This window comes from Rattus norvegicus, chromosome 4 (assembly GCF_036323735.1).
Source record: "Rattus norvegicus strain BN/NHsdMcwi chromosome 4, GRCr8, whole genome shotgun sequence".
In the NCBI taxonomy this organism is placed as follows: domain Eukaryota; kingdom Metazoa; phylum Chordata; class Mammalia; order Rodentia; family Muridae; genus Rattus; species Rattus norvegicus.
The window spans coordinates 83,981,210-83,999,114 of NC_086022.1; the positions used below are offsets into that span (position 1 = coordinate 83,981,210).

The following is a 17,905-nucleotide window of genomic DNA, read 5'->3' on the forward strand; positions in this document are numbered from 1 at the left end:
GTAGTCTATGCCTTTGAGTGCTACCAAGGGCTGGGAGTACAAAGTTCCTTTTTCAATTCACTACCATCACCTACTATCAGGAATGTATGTCCTTTCGTTCTTCTTGTCCACCATGGCCTATCCCTAGCCTGTTTTGCTCTTCTCTAGTGTCCCATTAAAGTGTACCCCTCTGTGTGCGGTGAGCAGAGACTCTTAGTGAGAAAGAACTCCCACCTCTGAGGAGCTAAGAACGCTTCCTTGAAATGAAAACATCACATATACGACCTAAAAATGGGCTGGAGCTCTTCAGAGCTGTGGGAGGTTTTCAAGTTGTAGCAGCCACATAAACTGCAGAGTGGATGTGAGAAAGGTCAGGCTTGATTGAGAGAATGGCGCATGTCCAATTTGGCTTAGACAATATTTTAGGGGCTGTGTTGGTGAATGGTCGCAGACAACACTGAAAATACAAGACATGGCCAAATAACAGAACAGCATTGCTTAGGCTAAGCAATGAGAGCCTGTTTTTGAGTGAGGAAATAAAATGATTAAAACTCCATTATGTTGGTATCCTGAATTGGTTCCTGGAAAAGAAAAAAAATTAGTGAGAGGAAAAAGAGATGAAATACAAATCAAGCCTGTAGTTTAATTCATAACATTCTGGTATATCTCCATGTTAATTCGTGTTTTGGTAAATGAGCAGTGTTCTGTGAAGTAGTAGACCTGGGGAAACTGGGAAAGGTGGGTCCATAGGGGTGCTATGGTCTATCTTTGCAATTCTTCTGAATATCAGAAATTAATTCAAAGCAAACCACAAGAACAATATACAATGGTGGACCTCTTTCTGGGGCAGCGGTAGAGCGTTTGACTGGGTTACAGTTTGTGGCTGCAAGTTGAGCTCACCTAACTGAAATATTTGTCGTATGTTTCCTGTGTCGAGATCCTTATCCTTGGGATTCCACCTGCTTCTGTGACCCCTTCTGCCTGGGTGCTGCCTAGAAACGGGCTGCCAGCTCAGGGCAAGGGTGCATCTGGATATGGATGGACCAGGCACAGCCAAGGAGCCTGGCCAGCTCAGACTCTGTTTTCTCCTTCTTGACCAGTTCTCTTACCAGCATTATCTTTCTTGAACATCCTCAGAGTACTCTCCGACTTAGGTGAGGGAAACAAAATGCTTTAAAAAAATCAACAACCAAGTCAGGCACCTTGGCTCGTCCCTTGCAACGACCGAGACCGAGGCAAGGGGGACATCATGAGTTCAGTTCCAGAATGACCTAACTGTTTCAGATCAGTCTGGGATAGAGTGAGGTCCTGATTCAAAGACACTAAGGAGCAGCAGTGAGAACAGCAAGTTCTAAACCTGGAAAGTGCTTACCTGAGTTCACTGTCTCTTAGTGACTGAGTTTAAGTGTATCTTTTAGATAAAATCACAGGCCTGAATTCGAATTTCTGAATTCTGCCTATAGAAATATTTTCTATTCTCCTTAATGATTAATAAGAGAAGTTGATAGTTCAATAAAAAAACCAACATATTTTATGTGCAGATGCAAGAGCAGCTCATGGGGAAAGATATAAGTATATGGAATAATTAGTCCACCTCATTTCTGATTTCATATATCTCCCTTGTGCCATATAAAAAGCAGAGACTGTAAATGAACATAAATCAAGGCAGCAGAAGCACACAGATGTAATATCATGTAGGTATGTGCCTGTTTGTGTCGTATGTGTGCACTCTACCAATTCCTAAAGTCTACTGCTGAGAAGCTGGGGTAGATTGGTTGAGCCATGTAGGAGATTTAGTCTGAAATGAACTGTTCCCCATTCAGACATGTGTTCCTTGCCTAATGTGTTCTTTTCTCAGAAATCTGGTTCTTATAACACACTTCCGTATATGCATGATGTGAGACACATTGGACCAGTACTTTTTATTTAACTTTTTATTGATTCTGGGTGATTTTTCACACCATGATCTCCAGTTTTCGTCATCTCCCCATCCTCTCATGCCCACTTTCCACCCTTGCAACCTCCCCCATTTAAAAAAAAAATCTCATTTTGGATTCTGTAAAGTGTCACAGTGTTTCCCATGATATACACCTTTGTCCACATCTCTCTGCTCGCAAATGCTCATTGCAATGAGTTGTTGGTCCGGTTTGCAGCCTCTGGCTTCCACTACACTGTCAATATTGGAATCTGCAAAATCAATACTCACCAGGACTCCTCTTGGATGTCCTGCTGTTGCCCTGTGTTGCCACGGGGATCCTGCATCTTTGGATCTGCAGGACTGTAGGCCAGTCTTTCTAAAAATTAATATTTTTATTAATTATTTCATGTTTTTATACAATGTGTGAAATCGATCATATTTATCCCTAAACTCTTCTGAAGTCTATCCCCACCACTCTACCACCCAACTTTGTGTCTTTTTATTTCTAGAGTTTATCAAATCTAGTTTATGTTGCCCGACTATCTCTGGTAGATATTTAAATAGAATCAGAAAGTGGTTGGTTACACCCATAATATTCGCATCAGTAGAAATGTCTTGCCAGGCCAGTCGTTACTGTAGCCCCCAGGGCCCAGAGCTAGCTAAGACTGATAATTAGTTTTCTCCTGTCGGGGTGTCCACAGCATCTCACAGCACTGTGAAAGAAAGCTAGTCAGTGTAGGTAGAACTTCAAGGTTAGTACCAGCTTGATTTCTCCATGTTCTCTAACTCAAGTGTGTGCAATTTCCAGCAGGTTCTGGAGGGAAACTAATGCAATAGCAATGGATATGGTTTTGTCTTTGGTGTTTACCAGCTAGTAACTTCAAAAGCTAGTGGTCTTCCTACTTGCTAGTCAGGAGTGAAGAGTAGGGGCATTGTCCCTGTTGTAGGGTAAGTTCTTTTTATATATGGATATGTGTATGTATATGTATATGTGCATATATATATACACATATATGTGAAGTTTCTACAGTATTAAATTTCCATATTACTTTTTCAAAAGCTTTTTAAAAATATTATTTATTTAACATATATGAGTACACAGTAGCTGTCTTCAGACACACCAAAAGAGGGCATTGGATCCCATTACAGATGGTTGAAAGCCACCATGTAGTTGCTGGGAATTGAACTCAGGACTTGTAGAAGAGCAGTCAGTGCTCTTCACCACTAAGCCATCTCTCCAGGCCCTTTTAGAAAACTTTTAAAGTCACTTATTCCTCCCTATCTTTCCTCTTCTTCCCTGCCCCAACTTAATTCTTCCTGTTCCATATTTCTATATCATTTTATTCTATTTCCCTTCACCTGAAACCTATCCTGATAGTTTCTTACTTGTGTCCTGACTTCTGTGAGTTTTCCAAAATAAAGATTCAAATCTAACATCCATATATGAGAAAAATATGCAACATTTGTCTTTCTGTGTCTGAGTTTTCTTGCTCAGAATGATAGTTTCCAGGGACATCTGTTTACATGAGAATTTCATAACTTCATTTTTCTTAATAGCTGAATAATATACCATTGTGTAAATAGTCAATATGCTAACTATCCACTCATCTGTGAGTACACATCTAGGTTCTTTCCATTCTCTGGCTATTGTGAATAAAGCAGCAATGAATATGAACGAGCAGATATCTTTGTGATTGATCCCATTATATGATAGGACCAATGTTGAATCTTGTTACTTTAGGTGAGAAAAGAGAGATTTTAATTCCTCGAGTCATCTTACAGAATATCTGGGTTTAGTTACCAGCAGCTCATAACTGACTATAATTTCATGCCCAAGAAAGGTGACAACCTCTCCTGAATCCTTGGGCTCCTGCACTTATATGCACGTGCCATCCACCACACACACATAGTTGAACATAAAATAAATCTTTTTAAAATGGAGAATAATGCAGGTTAAACCAAGAAGGAATTGGTTTTGATGAGTGTTTTCAGAGAGATAGTACGGTGGGCGCAGTGGGTGCCTGAGCGAGTGCCTCGCCTTTTGAAAACCATTTCCTCACTTGTAAAAGAAGGATAAGAATTGTACCAGGTTTGGTTTTAGAACTCAGTAAGATGATATAGGCTACCTCAGCACTTTGTGGGAATTTAATTAGAACTGGTTATTCGGCTTTTGTTTTTATTATAATTATCATTACATTTTAAAAAAAACCATTCTTTCCTACTTAAAAAGTTTCACTCTTTACCTAATGTCACTGAGACCTATGGTCAGGAAGACCCAGTGGTAAATGTATGTCATGTACACTCTACGAGGACCAGGAGTGGTGAAGCTCAGTGGTAGAGCAGCTCCTCTGGTACATGTTCTGGGCTTGATCCTGAGCATTGCAGAAGAAAATGTATAGTTTATGATAATTAATGGGGAAAAGTTCCAATTGCCCCAACTACAAAGTAAAAAAGCAATTCCCCAAACAAACGGCATAAGGAGAATGATTCTATTATGAAAGAAAAAATCAGGGGACAAGAGGTGGAGAGACGGGATCTAGCTAATAACCAAGCCTGCTACCCCTCTTATCCCAGCTTGATACTGGGACTGGTTGGAGCAGGGTTGACAGACATAATGGATTGCTTTGCAGTGCATATAAATTGGCATTAGTGAGGCCAGAGTTTCCTTTGCCTTTTATCTGCTTCTAAGAACAGATCCAGGATGTCAGAGGGAATTGCAGGAAAAGGGTCCTGTTCTTAATGCATTTATTTGGTTACAGAAACACCAGACCCTTTAGCAACTGCTATGAAGTAAGCTCTGACAAATTCTGATTGGCAGAGGCTGGCTGCGTTGGCCTAGTTCATGAGAAATGCCCTGGTCTCCAACCCTGTGCCTACGCAGGGCACTACCTCCATGCCCAAGAAGTCAAAGCAGTGGAAATCACTATAATGACTGGCAGCTGCCCCCAATCCTGAGCTACCAGGCCTGCCCGGAGTGTAACTGAGAAAGCTGGGGAAGGCACATACCCTGGGGGATTTGCACAATCGAGGGCAACTCTTCCGTCCTAGTCTTCACTTAGGAAGTAACAAAAGTCATGCTTCGGAATCCTTTCTGCTCTAATGCTCTGTGAGATCATGTTTGCACAGTGCATTGAAACTTGGAGGATGGTTTTGTTCCTCCCCCTGACTTTGAAATAACTGTGACAGTGTCTGGCTTCGTGGGTGTCTGTGACTCCCTGAGCCCCAGCAGTCACCCATCACTCTTTCTCTAAGTAGGCACAAGCTGTCTCTCTGGCGGGACAGCTTGGCTCTGGCCCAATGCTACCCCAATGCAGCACCATTTGGATTTACCTAAAATAATAAAGGGACTTTCATAAACGTCTGCAGTTTTGCTCTAAGAATTTTTCATTTGTTATCTGGAGCGGTGAACTTCTCATCTCTCCCTTTCTTTGACTCAAGGATCCTGGATCTAATTTATATGATAGCTATTGTCACAGACTCTGAAATGGCTTCCTCACTTAAAACTATGTCTCAGGGCCTGGGGAGGCCACCCTGGAGAGGCAAGAGCTCTTGCTAAACAAGCATCAGGACCTAGCTTAAATCTTCATCACCACATAAAAAGTGCACCTGTAACCCCAGCACAGTATGACAGAGGCAGGAGGATAGCTGGGACTGGCTGGCTACTAGATTAAGTCCAGATCCGTGGGAGACCCTGTCTCAAGAGAATATGGTGGATAAGAACAGACCAGAATTAACATCCTTCTATACTCCCCATATATACCACACATGCATACATGCATGCATACATACATGCATGCATGCATACATACATACATACATACAGGCAGGCATACATACATACATACATACATGCATACATACATACATACATACATATTAAAAGGTCTCAGAACACCTCATCGATAGAGAACAGCCTAGACAGGTTCTTCTCCTAGTCTGTTCTTTCTTAGAAAACAGCTCTTGGGACCAACATGTAGACTGCACTGTTCCCAGCCACCCTGGGAACTCTCACAATGAGGAATGTCATAGGTGTGACCGCATCACATTCATTAGTGAGCTTTCCTTTTACTAACTGTAGAGACTGAGAGGTCTCTATCTACTGCCCATGGGTAATTCTAATTTTATTATGTTTGCCAGGTCTCAGGGAGGGGTGGGAATGAATAAGGCAGAACCCTGTTGACATGAAGTTTATCTCTTGCTAATGAAATCCATGTATCTCTGTGGGGGTGACAGGGCTGAGTTTTAACTCCCTCTGAATGACAACTGGAAGGCAGAAAGGGGCCCAAGGGATTGGGGCCTCTCTTGGGTGAAATTTGGTTTAAAACGTCCTATCTCTTTATTGCTTGCCAATCAAAAAACTCTACATTTTCTGCAAACCAGAAGTTTCCTTCTCGCTGCTTTCAGGCATTGGGGGAAGGGGTACAGTGGTAGATGGAAAGAGAAAGTGGGCCTCTTCTCAGCTTTCTCCTCAGGAGACCACAGTCACAGGACCACACAGTTATTCATTCTCCCGGCTTTCTAATTCTGTGACCCAGACAGGGCATCCTTGGCCTATTAGAGTGATCACACATTCTGAAAGGACCAGCATCAGACAGGGCTCCCAGGACCCTCTTCTGACTCTCCTGCTGCCCCCCTTCCTCCTTATCCTCTGCCCTCCTCTTACTGGAAGAGTCTCCACCATGACTCAGTCCTGAGCTCTGCCCATCTACGTGATATAGACTGTCCATCAGAACTGATTCCCAGTGGAGGGCTTCGGCTCTGGCTGCTGGCTGAGCTCAGATGTTCCTGCCGTCTGCCTTTCTGACTTCTCCATCTGCATGTCGAATAGGCATCTCAAATTTAATATGCCCATGGCAGAACCCCTGACCCTCCAGAGTCATCTGTGATGACATTTTTTTTTCATCGGAGTCATTATTTATGCACTAGGTGAGGTCACAGCACACAGTCATCCTTGACTTCTCTCTTTCCTTACTCAGTGTTGGTTGGCTCTTCTGTCCCTCCTCAATCTGGCTCCGTATTAGCTCCACTGCTACTCATTCAGACCATTACAAAACCTCTCAACAGCTCCCCAAACTTAAACATTTTCTCAGTGACACAAAAGATTGTGAGATTTCCTTAAAACAGAATCGGGAGAGTAGAGAGAAAGAGAGGCCGGCAACTAAGAGTACATGCTGGTCCTCTGCAGGACCTGGGTTTGGTTCCCATCACCCATATTAGCTAACAACCATCTGTAAGTTCAGCTCTGAGAGATCTAATACCTCTGGCCTCTGTAGCCACTTTCCACGCACAACACACACACACACACACACACACACACACACACACTATTTGAAAAATAATAAATAATAAGCATAGTTTTAAGAGAGTTGCTACCAGTCTCCTCTTCAGACTATCTCATGGTTCATCTCTGTAAGACTCCATTTTTCTCTCCCATCTCAGGTTTTCCTTCCTGACTTCTCTGTCCATGCCGTCTTTCCTTCCAGGCACCACACTGTGTCTCTTCTTGCCTACTTATCCACCACCACCCCCAAGGCGTCACCTGACTTCTTCTCACTCCACTTTTCCAGGGAAACTGCAGCATCTCCAGAAAAGATATCCCTGAGTATTGTAGCTAAAGCACTTTGCCTCTTACAGCACTCCCTTTTTTTTATTTTTGTTGTATTTCATTTTATTTTAATCTGTAGAAGTGATCAGTATAAAAAAAGATGATCTATTACACTTATTTCATTGTATGTTTTGGGTTTTTAGCCTTTGGAACTCAGAGCTCTCCTTTTTCCTTATGTTTCTGAAATCCATGTTGAGAACTCAGTAGCATCCTTTTACCAAAATGTCCTCCTGACACACACAATGCATGCGCATGCGAGCGCACACGCGCACACACACACACACACACACACACACACACACACACACACACCCCACATGCATGCACACACATACACAAACACAGGACAAAACAAGTAAACAGAAAAACCACACACATACTCACCAGCCTTTCCTGCCCTGCTGCCTCAAATGCCATCATGTGGATATTTGGCAGGGGCAACAATGTACAATAGGGCAAAATAGCTTTTCCAACTAAAACCTTTTGTGAGGTGACTTGAAGACAGCTAAGAACAGGAAGGTGTCGGGTAAGTGTAATGAAATGAGAGACTGAGACAGAAACAGAAGAATCTGGATTTTGCTGAGGTTTGCCAAGCCAAGCGCTATCGGGTAACACCACATGCCTCTGTTAATGTAACAGAAACTGAAGAACTAACATGTAGCAGCCCAGACTGAATGCAGGGCCAGCTAGGCTCAAGGCTACCTGACCTGCAGCTCCTGTCACCCCAAAGCAGCTGTGACTCAGGACATTGTGCAGCTTGAGATAGGTGGCCATATGCTGTGTACACAGTGGCAACTTGCATTTGAAAAGAGAGAGCTTTGGTTTGCCATAGGAAGTCAAGGCCAAGAAAATCCCCCCTCTCCACCAAATGACCAGGACAACTTGCAGGCAATTAGTATTTATTTCTGAGAGTACACAGATCTTTAATGTGCCCCTTAAACTCGGTCCTTAATGACGACCCTCATCTTTTCGCTCTCCAAAGCATTGGCCCTGACCCTCTGTGAGCATGTTTCTCTGAGTAAAGGAGTATTAATGGTTTTAGCATCTGTCATAGTGGAAAGGGGCTCAATGGCCCCTGTTATAGATGTCACAAGTAACAAACAAACAGAGTATAAGTGACTGATGTGTGTGTTGATACATGCCAGTCATCCCAACACTTTGAAAGCTGAGGTAGAAGGATCTTGAATTGGAGACCATTCTGAAGACATAGCAAGACCACGTCTCACAAGCAAATACATTTAAATAAAAGCAAGAAGTGTGTCAGAGGTCTCTGCTCTTGTGAGAATGGTTATTTTTCGTGTGTTCTGTTCTTTATGCCTCAAAACACTACGGCCAACCACTGTTGTCTCTGCATGCTTCCCTCTTGTCTAACTTACCTGTGCGTAAGTCAGTCTGTTGTTCAGTCATTCATTTTCCTACCAAGGTTTTCAATGTCCCCCAAGCTTGTCCGGTGATATCCATTTTAATAGCTGTTTCCTTGGTCCTGTGACAGGATCAGGATGACGAAGGATTGGTCCAACAGAAACTTTACAAGGTGGGTCATTGTAATGCAGACACTTCCGCCTCACATCGCAGCCGATGGAGCCCTTGATGACTCACAGGTTGTGATTCCATTCCCCTTCATTGGTCACTCTTGATTTTTGGATAGAGAGACATTTTCTCCTCTTAAGTGCTGTGGCATTTGACAAGGCTAGACATGAGAAGCTTCTAAAACATTTTTTAATAGCCTTTAGGGAAAGTAAGTGGATAAAAACCCTTGAAGATGGGAACTCAGTGTAGCAGTCATGAGAACCTAGAACCACAGTCATCCTTGGTGCTCAACTAAATTTCAAGAAAATAACCATCTTATGTCCCAGGTATAGTGGACTGGCACCATGAAAGAATCCTCACATCACCCCCTGCTCCCCACGCCATGCCTACTTCATTGTGTCTGTCACATTAGGAGACAAGAAACATTTCAAAATAAACGTGTGGAGGCATTGAGGGTAAACAGATGGGGAATGGCTTGCAAAACTAGCCATAGGTCAGGAAATGCTAATCTTATCAGGGGTCCTGGAGACTGCAACTCCACAAACCATGTAGATGGGTATCATGTTGCTGTGAACATGCATGTTTTCTTTCCATCCACAGTAGGCATCCTGTTTTGGAAGTAACATGATACTCAGTCCTTAGAGGTTTGGTCATCTACAGACTGATCACTATAATCTTTTTACCTTAAAACACAGAGAACAGAGAGCAACTCTAGCTTCTTTAAAGCAAAAACATCATGAAAACACATCAAGAAAATACATCAACATCAAGAAAATACACATGTAATACCTATTTTCTTTTGATCATTCTATTTATTTATTTACCCGATCCCCACCCCTGAGGTATTAGGAATGGAGCCAAGACTCGAGAATGCTGGGAAAATCCTCTACAAGGGATCTACACCTTTAGTCTCTGTTTGTTTTACTTTGAAACAAGTTTTGGGTCTATTGTTTTTGTTGTTGTAGCAAAAACAACATTTTTGAGACAAGGTCTTACTGTGTTGGATACTCACTCCAGCTGGTCTTTAACTCCTTGCCTTAAGCAAGCCTTGCCTTAGTCTCCTGTGCCTGAGACTGCAGGCTCCGGGCACACACCCAGCCCCAGCACTTATGAAGAGTTTCTTTGCTCATGGAATGATCATACTGAGGTAGCCATCCAGAAGTTAGTCTCCCTCCGACTCTAAGAATCACTGAGATTATTTTTTAAGAGGACACGAAGTTGGGAGGAGGACTCGGCTGGAGTCAGATAGTTGGGGATAGATGTGGTCAATACACTTTGTACAAATGTATGGACCTTTCAAAGAATAAAAAAAATTTTTAAAGCAAATGCCAGAGAGTAAGTGCTGGGGGAGATGCAGAGGCTACTCAGGTCCCAATTTCCTTCCTATTTCTGTTGTTGTCAGAAGAATGCTCAAATTCATGAAGGACGAAAAGTTAGGAACTTTTATTATGAACCCTCTTGGACATCATTGCTACTATGTCTTCCCTCCCACAGGATGAAACCAAACCATTTATTAATCACACTGTACTATGCTTTTGGAAAGACCTAAAATATACCAATGCACATGAAAAAGGCGCTGTAATGATTTGCTCAGGGCTCAGAGGCAAGCTTCATTGTAAGGTGGGATTAACTGCACCTTTCCTTCTAGAAGTCTGGTGTAAAAGCAGAAGCCACAGTCATGTATGGGCTTGAGAAGGACAGCAGAATGTGGAAGTGGGTTGGGAAACCAAAATATTATGTCAGCAGTTTCTCTTTCATTTTATTGTCCCTTTATCAAAACCAACATTTTAACTCGGGGGCCCAGTTAATCAAAACACAGATAATTCCATTTGGAAGGCCCAAGGGTTGAGATTTTTAAAAAGGGAAAAAGAATCTTCCCATTCCTGCAGGCAGAAGTGTTAGAGGCTTCCTGCAGAACCCCTCCTAGTAAATCTGTGCCTGCTGGGACATTGCTCTGTTCAAAGTAAAAGGAGGTCCCTTATCAGACACAGAGCCCTACAGCTGGAATCCTAGTGAGGTGGAAGCACAAACACATTTCCATAGTGTAGCCTTCCTTAGCATTTCTCATATTCTCAAAAGCTCTTTGAAAGCATTATTACCTTTGCAGCTGTGTGTCTGTGTGTCTGTGTGTTTTTCTGTCTGTCTTCTCTCTCTCTCTCTCTCTCTCTCTCTCTCTCTCTCTCTCTCTCTCTCTCAGTGTGTGAATGTATGTGGGTATGGTTTTAACAATAAAAACAGCCAGCAGAAACTCTCTTCAGGGTTTTTGTTCAGACATGTCATTACGGCATATGTGTAGGTGTATATAGTTACATTCCAATGCTGTGCTAATTTATACACAGGATTTGAATGTATTTGAGTTCAGACAGTCATAGGCATCCTGGAGTCAATTCCCTACTGGTATCAGTGAATGACTACAATGTGCAGTGACAAGGAATTTGAAGGCAGTGGGACAAGACGATCCATAAAGAAGATAACTCAGTGTTTAGAATTTACAATGTGCAAAAGGATACTATTTTTTTTTCACTGATTTCGGAAGTCCCTAAGAGGCTGATTCGCCTCACCAAAGCCCTCTGCACTAGATGGTCAAGTTCTGGCAGCCACATGTTTGCCTTGGAGACAGTGGAGTGGGTACAGGAGAGCTGAAGGTACAAAGTCTGCACTGTTGGATCAGAGTGTGGCTCTGATGAGACCCAGAGACCTGAGAGTGAGGTGGCTGAGCCCGTGTAAGTACTATGAGCCCCTCAGGGCCAGGAAGTTCATCTTGTTCATTTCTTACCTTTTGAGGTTGTACAACAAAATCCTCTTCCTCCCTCCCTCTATGCTAAGTCCTATCTCTCTGAAAAGTTCTCTGATCACAACCATGACATTTGGAAGAGATTTCTGTCTTCATACATTCTCTGCCATCCTCATCAGGTCAGAGGCAGTGACTGCTTCTGGACTCAGAAATTCATGTTATGAACTACTCCTGGGTTATTAAGGGGACTGGAGTGCTGGTATAAAATACTAGGGGAAAAGTATTGTGATCACGTCCTATTCGACAACTCCATTCAATTTTCAGCCCATGGTGGTTAACAGATATAGTTTAGAAGTGTCCGATGGGACAAAACAAAGAAATAATACTGTTTCTAAAATGTTTACAGACAGAATAGAGAAGACTATAGTTATGTTCCACATGAACAACAGAATGGGGACAATGAATGGGAGTCTAAAAATGTGGAATTGCAAAAAGGGAGATGGTGGTAGAAAATTATTTGCCTGAGGAAAACTCCAGTCCATTGCAGGCATTGCTCCCTCCTCTCAGCTGAGCATCATGACCTTCTCAGACTTTGCTGAGTCTTTCAGTGATCAGGAGTGCCCGGGCAGCTGCCTTCATCAGCAAGGGCCTGGATTTACAGAAGCTAGCAGGTACCTTCGGCTTAGTATTTAGCCTACTCCTCTCTTGCGCATGTGTTTTGGCCTCACTAACTCAGTCACTGCATTGGAAGTGAGTGGGGGTGGACATCTGGTAGACCTTATCCCTTCATTGAAATAGCCAACTGAGCCACAAAGGCTTCTTTTTCTCATTTTATCACCTGCCCTGGAATTAATTGCTCTGAGCCAATTCTGATCCACTACTGGGCCAAGTTCCCGGCTCCACTCAACATTAAGATGTGAATGCAGTGTAGGCTAACAACTTCACTGGGCTCTCCTCCTCTAAAATCTCTCACCAAAAGCATGGTTATCTCATCCTTTACATTCAGCTCATGTTATTCTTACCGTATTTTTAGCCTTTTCTGTAACCTCTCTCCTGAGTTGTAGAGACGTTAGTAGAAGTGACACTACCATTAGTTTTGGCATGAATTGGTCCTGGTGCCTCAGAAGCCTAGGTGGAACATCAGAAGCACCTCCTTCGGGCCTTCTCACCTCCCACTTTCAGTTTACTGGAGGTGTTATGTGGAAATCAACTGGCAAACACAGTCTGGTTTCAGGTTTTTACCTGTTGCTCATCTTGCCATATCTACCCATTGAATCGGGAAAGAGACCAAGAGGAACCTGAAGGTCTCTGAGGAGAAAATACAAACCAAGATGGAGGGAGGCCAGTTTCAGTTTTCATGGACTTTTCTTGCCATCCTGGGCCTTCCAGAGCCTGAGGAATTTACAGAAAAGTTGCCAATGAGAGAGCAAAGAAGAGCAGGACTGTCCAGGAAGAAGACAGTCCCAGGACAGCTGGGCAGCCTACACGGTAACTGGCTGGGGTTCAGTCAGGTTTCTGTGGCACTTACTCCTCATGAACCCGATCCCTGCTAAGGCTGGGTTTGCAATAAGAAAGAAGTGTGAGAGAGCAGAGCAAGCAAACGGCTGTTAAGAAGAACACACATGGCCACATGTCTTTGAGACTGTATGACAGTTTCAAGTGATATGGTAGTGTCTATATTTGAAATCTGAGGTAAAACTTTAGGGAAATGTGTTGTCAAATTCACGGTGCTATTTCATGACTAATTAAAGGACTCTCATAACCTTCCAGTACCAACCTCCCCATAAAGTTTCCTGTCATTAGATGGTCATGACCCTTCATTCAACATTGCTTCTTCAGGACACTACACCTGGCATTTGACAAAACAATGGTCATCAAGTTGCCAAGTGATAGGAGCCACAGTAGGCACCAGATAGAAATAACCAAGAGCAAATCATTCAAAGCCTTGCTTTCCCTGGGTGAGCCTGCGGCTGGCATTAGTAGGCCCAGTGATCTAAGCCTGCTAGTCCTGCTTGCATGTGGTTTAGGATACGTGCTGCAGACACCCCTAAGCCTCTGCCCACTGTGAAAACACAGGACACCCAAGTTGAAAAGAATCCTGAGTGACACCATGTGGGTGTGCAGTGGTCTGTGACCGGAAGGTTCGCTGGAAGCAATTTGCAAAGGGGGTCCTTGGAAAACCACCTGGATGGTTTGTAAATGAAAAAAGGAAGAGATGCCACATTTGGGGGAATAATTTTTAATACTAGGTTTATGGCTGATTACATGTGATAGTCATTACAGCTTATTTAACTCTGAAATTATCTGGCCTCTCAAACTCCCCAGAGACTGGAGGAATCATGGGTTAAATTTTAAAAACAATGTCTGGGAGAAGATGATGTGCTTTTCCTTGAGGGGAAATAGAGGAAGCTTAAAAGAAAAAACAAAACAAAACAGCTCTCTCTAGGAAGGAGCCTTACTCTTACATTATCTGCGTCTCTCATAATGTGATGGAGATCACCAATTCACCAGCAAAGTCTCCTCTCCTTGGCTGGTGCGCCAAGGTGGTTTTTGAAGCATGGTGTTTTGGAAGGATTACAAAAGGGGCTCAAATCTCAGAGGTTTCCACTTCTTCAGAGCTGAACATGTCATCGGGAGCTGGGACTCTGAGTGAGTTACTTGGAACAGCTGCAGGGGACCCATCACCCTTTCCCCAAGGATGACAGCTCTGCAGAGGAGGATGCTGGCAGTAACCCTGGGTGAGCTGGCTGATCCGAGGGCCTAGCCTGTCGGCCAGGTCGACTTTAGAAAAGGACTACAGTACTATACCAGTCCCCACTTAAAAGCAGTTTCTCCATGGAAGCAGCCTGAATATGGAGGGGTAAGGGACAACGTGGATGGAAAAGGAAGTCTGAAGGGGACTCCGTGTGGGGATTAGGATAGTCTCTCCTGTTAGCTGCTGGAGGCTTTCTTTTCCAGTGGGAGACACTGAGTAGCCATTGCTTGGTTTAAAGGCAGCCAAAGGGGAGACGATGCTTCAACCATCACTTACAAATAAGAATGAACAGTCAGACCTCTTAGAACTTTGCAATTGGTCTCAACTCCATCCAGCACTCCAAAAAAGCCTTGTTCTTTTATCTGTTTGTTTCTTTGTTTGTTTGTTTAGTGTGTGTGTGTGTGTGTGTGTGTGTGTGTGTGTGTGTGTGTGTGTGTGTGTGTGTTTATTCTGAAGGAGTTTTACCGGGACTTGCAGGTCCTGGCACAGCAAAGTCCTGATGTGTTATCCTTGTTCAGGTAAAGTTGACATTTCAACTTGGATTATATATGATTTCTGGAACTACTGAGCCCCCTGGATAGGTGACTCTGTGGTATGAGATTCTCTTAACCATTCTGGACCCCTGAGGCAGACCTCCTCCTCTTCCTGGCAAGAGTGGTGATGCCTGTGAGTCTCAGCAGAGGTCTTGGTCAGACTTCAGCCAAAGCATCACCTTTGCAACTCTCCAAGGAAATCACAGTGAGGCTCTGGGTGAACTCTGGGTACACAGCCCAGGATCCCTTTGCCCACTTTATTCAAATGCAGGAAAGGCCTGTTGCCCAGAAGTTTAATCTAGTCCCTATAATATGGGGCAATACAATCCCAGGCAGAGCATACTGAGTATACAGGGAGATGTCAGTTTGGAAACCCCCACTCCATAGCCATTTCCATATGCCTAAAATAATAACGCCCCCCCAAATTAAGTAAACGAAGACAAGGAAGAATATTGGGGGCTAGAGGGTAAAATGGAGAAAATGCAAGTCTCTTCTAAAATGGTGAGAGTCGTTTATACAAAATTTTGCTGAGCTGACTTGGAATTATAGCTTGTAGGAGCTGTTGAAAATTTTGTTTTATTTATCCCCTGCAGGAGAAGAAAATCAATGGCTACTTGGCCACTGAGACGTAAGTGAGTTATGCGGGCCACTGACATAGTGGACCGAACTGTAACAACCACATTTGCTGCTGTCAAGCCATGGGCTTCAGTGGCGCCAGCTGTAATTATGCCTGATCACCTCTAATTCAGAGCTGCCTGCCTTGATAAAGGTGTCACTGAGAGTCACTGTGGCCTCTGCATCAACTGAGGATGTCGTGGCTGAGGGCAGCCTGCTAGTGAAAGCTCCTTCAGACCCCAGCCCTGAGGGTGCGAGCGTGTGAGGCAAATCTTACCATTTCACTCATCAGTGTATCGATAGGGCCTGGAGCTGAGCTAAATTCCAGGGGACCCAGAGGAACAGGTCTGGACCCTCAATAGCAGGGTCTTTAATAATCTAAGTGATTTCCCCAGAACTAATGCTGAAAGTCTACCTCCTCTCTGCTTTGTGGTAGATAGAGACATGGCTTTTTGTTGTCATGATCGTGATGGTGGTGGTGGTGGTGTTGGTGGTGGTGGTGGTGGTGGTGGGGTGTGTGTGTACTCACGTGCATGTTTAAGGTAGGGTTTCTCTTTGTAGCCCTGGGTGTCATGGGACACTCTCTATAGACCAGGCAGGCTCGAACTCACAGAGATCCACCTGCGTCTGCGACCCAAATGTCAGTGATACCACCTCCCTCCAGACAAGAGAAATGGCTTTTAGAACTTACCGGATTCACTAGCCGCACAGCGACAAGGCACTAGAATGTAGCCAAAGCTGTGATCATGCTTGAGGGTAAAATGCAGCCTCAAGCCTTTCTTCTGCTTTTGTGGTTTAAAAAAAAATCCTAGTGAACTTCCCATTTTTTGAGGAGGCACGAATTTGTGATGGGAAATAGAAAAGGTGGAATAAGAAAGCCAGGCTAACAGCTGCCCGGGCTTAGGACGGTTCTAGGTACCCTGTGTGGGGAATCATCAAGATGAAAACAGAATTCAGTGATTAAAAGAGCTTTGCTATCATTTGTGAAGATAACGTTTGGTTTCTCCACCATTCCTAGCCTGTGTTATTCCCTCTGTAATTAAGAAAGGGAAACACACACACACACACACACACACACACACACACACACACACTGCTTGCTCTCTCTGTACACTCTTAAACACACAGCCCCGCCCAAAGGCTCATCCTATCCCTGCAGCAAGGTGAGGTGAGTGAGAAGCCCTTCTTTTGTTCTGATGCCCCCCCCATTATTTTCCTACCCTCTCTTTGGCTAGTTCCCCCAAGAGTGGAGAGTTAACCCCAAAAGGACAGGGGTACACTTGTCTGGAGAGGTCCTTTCTCTTAGCACATTAAAGAGCCACCAGAGAGGCCTGCTGAGGGGGAAATGACTTCAATTTCACAGTTCTTGATGAACCCAGACACAAGAGCATGTTTGAACCAGAAGTGGTTTTGCCCCTGCTGACAGGGAGGTCAGATATTAGAACTCTCTGAAGGAAAGGCGGTCGGCATTCTACAGTAGAAAACCCTAGGAAGCTCCAGAAAAAAAAATGTCCATGAGCAATGGACACCCCATCACCTGGTTCCCAGCTGAAACTCTTCTCTTGGTAACTGGAGTTGGCTTTTGGTTCTTTGTCCTTCCAACCTGTTCCCTCTCTGGTGTCTTCTTGTCTTCTTATTTCCCTAGCTCCAAATGCAGGGCACTTTCCAAATCTGTCTGTCTATCATTTCTTATTTATTTATTTATTTATTTATTTATTTATTTATTTATTTATTTATTTATTTATTTCTAGCAGAACAATGCCACCCCTAGTCACAGACCCCCGGGGGTCCCACTCTGAGCTCCGATGGCAGCTGTAGGCCATCCCGAGACTGCACTGTTTCCTAGTCTGTTTACTGGTTTCTAAGGGCGATTGCACAGCGAAGGCCCTGAGTCTGGAACTGGGCCTGGGGCTGTTTTGGTTACATTGAAGTTTTTGCTTCAGTTCTGCCAGATTTAAATAGTGACTTCACCAGCACTGAGCTAAAAAGGAGAAGGGGGAGGAGGGCGAGCCCGGGAGAAAGAGAGTGAGCAGCAGAGCCAGAGGGAGAGAGCCAGAGCAGGGCGCTAAAGAAGGGCCAGCGCATTACATCATCGCTTGGCCTGGAATCAAATGGGAAGGATATGACTCACTCAAGCTAGTTAGGCTTTGGCTCAAATTCTACACACACTCATTCCACAGCTCTCATGTTCTGCACCTCAGGAGGGAATTCAGCCTCAGTGATGTCCATGAGGTTG

At 43.9% G+C, this 17,905-nt stretch overlaps 1 protein-coding gene across 6 annotated transcripts in view; it reads left to right on the forward strand.

Moving 5' to 3' along the window:
• Creb5 (cAMP responsive element binding protein 5) overlaps positions 1-17,905 on the forward strand; it is a 401,200-nt gene that overhangs the window by 257,623 nt on the left and 125,672 nt on the right. The window contains exon 1 of one of the 6 annotated variants that reach the window (XM_008762908.4): positions 16,189-17,901. The exons of the other annotated variants lie outside the window; for them this stretch is intronic. Within the exon in view, the coding sequence (XP_008761130.1) occupies positions 17,855-17,901 (47 nt within the window). The 5' untranslated portion in view covers positions 16,189-17,854. Of the gene's footprint in view, positions 1-16,188; positions 17,902-17,905 lie in introns of those variants that run through there. 6 annotated transcript variants of the gene reach the window in all.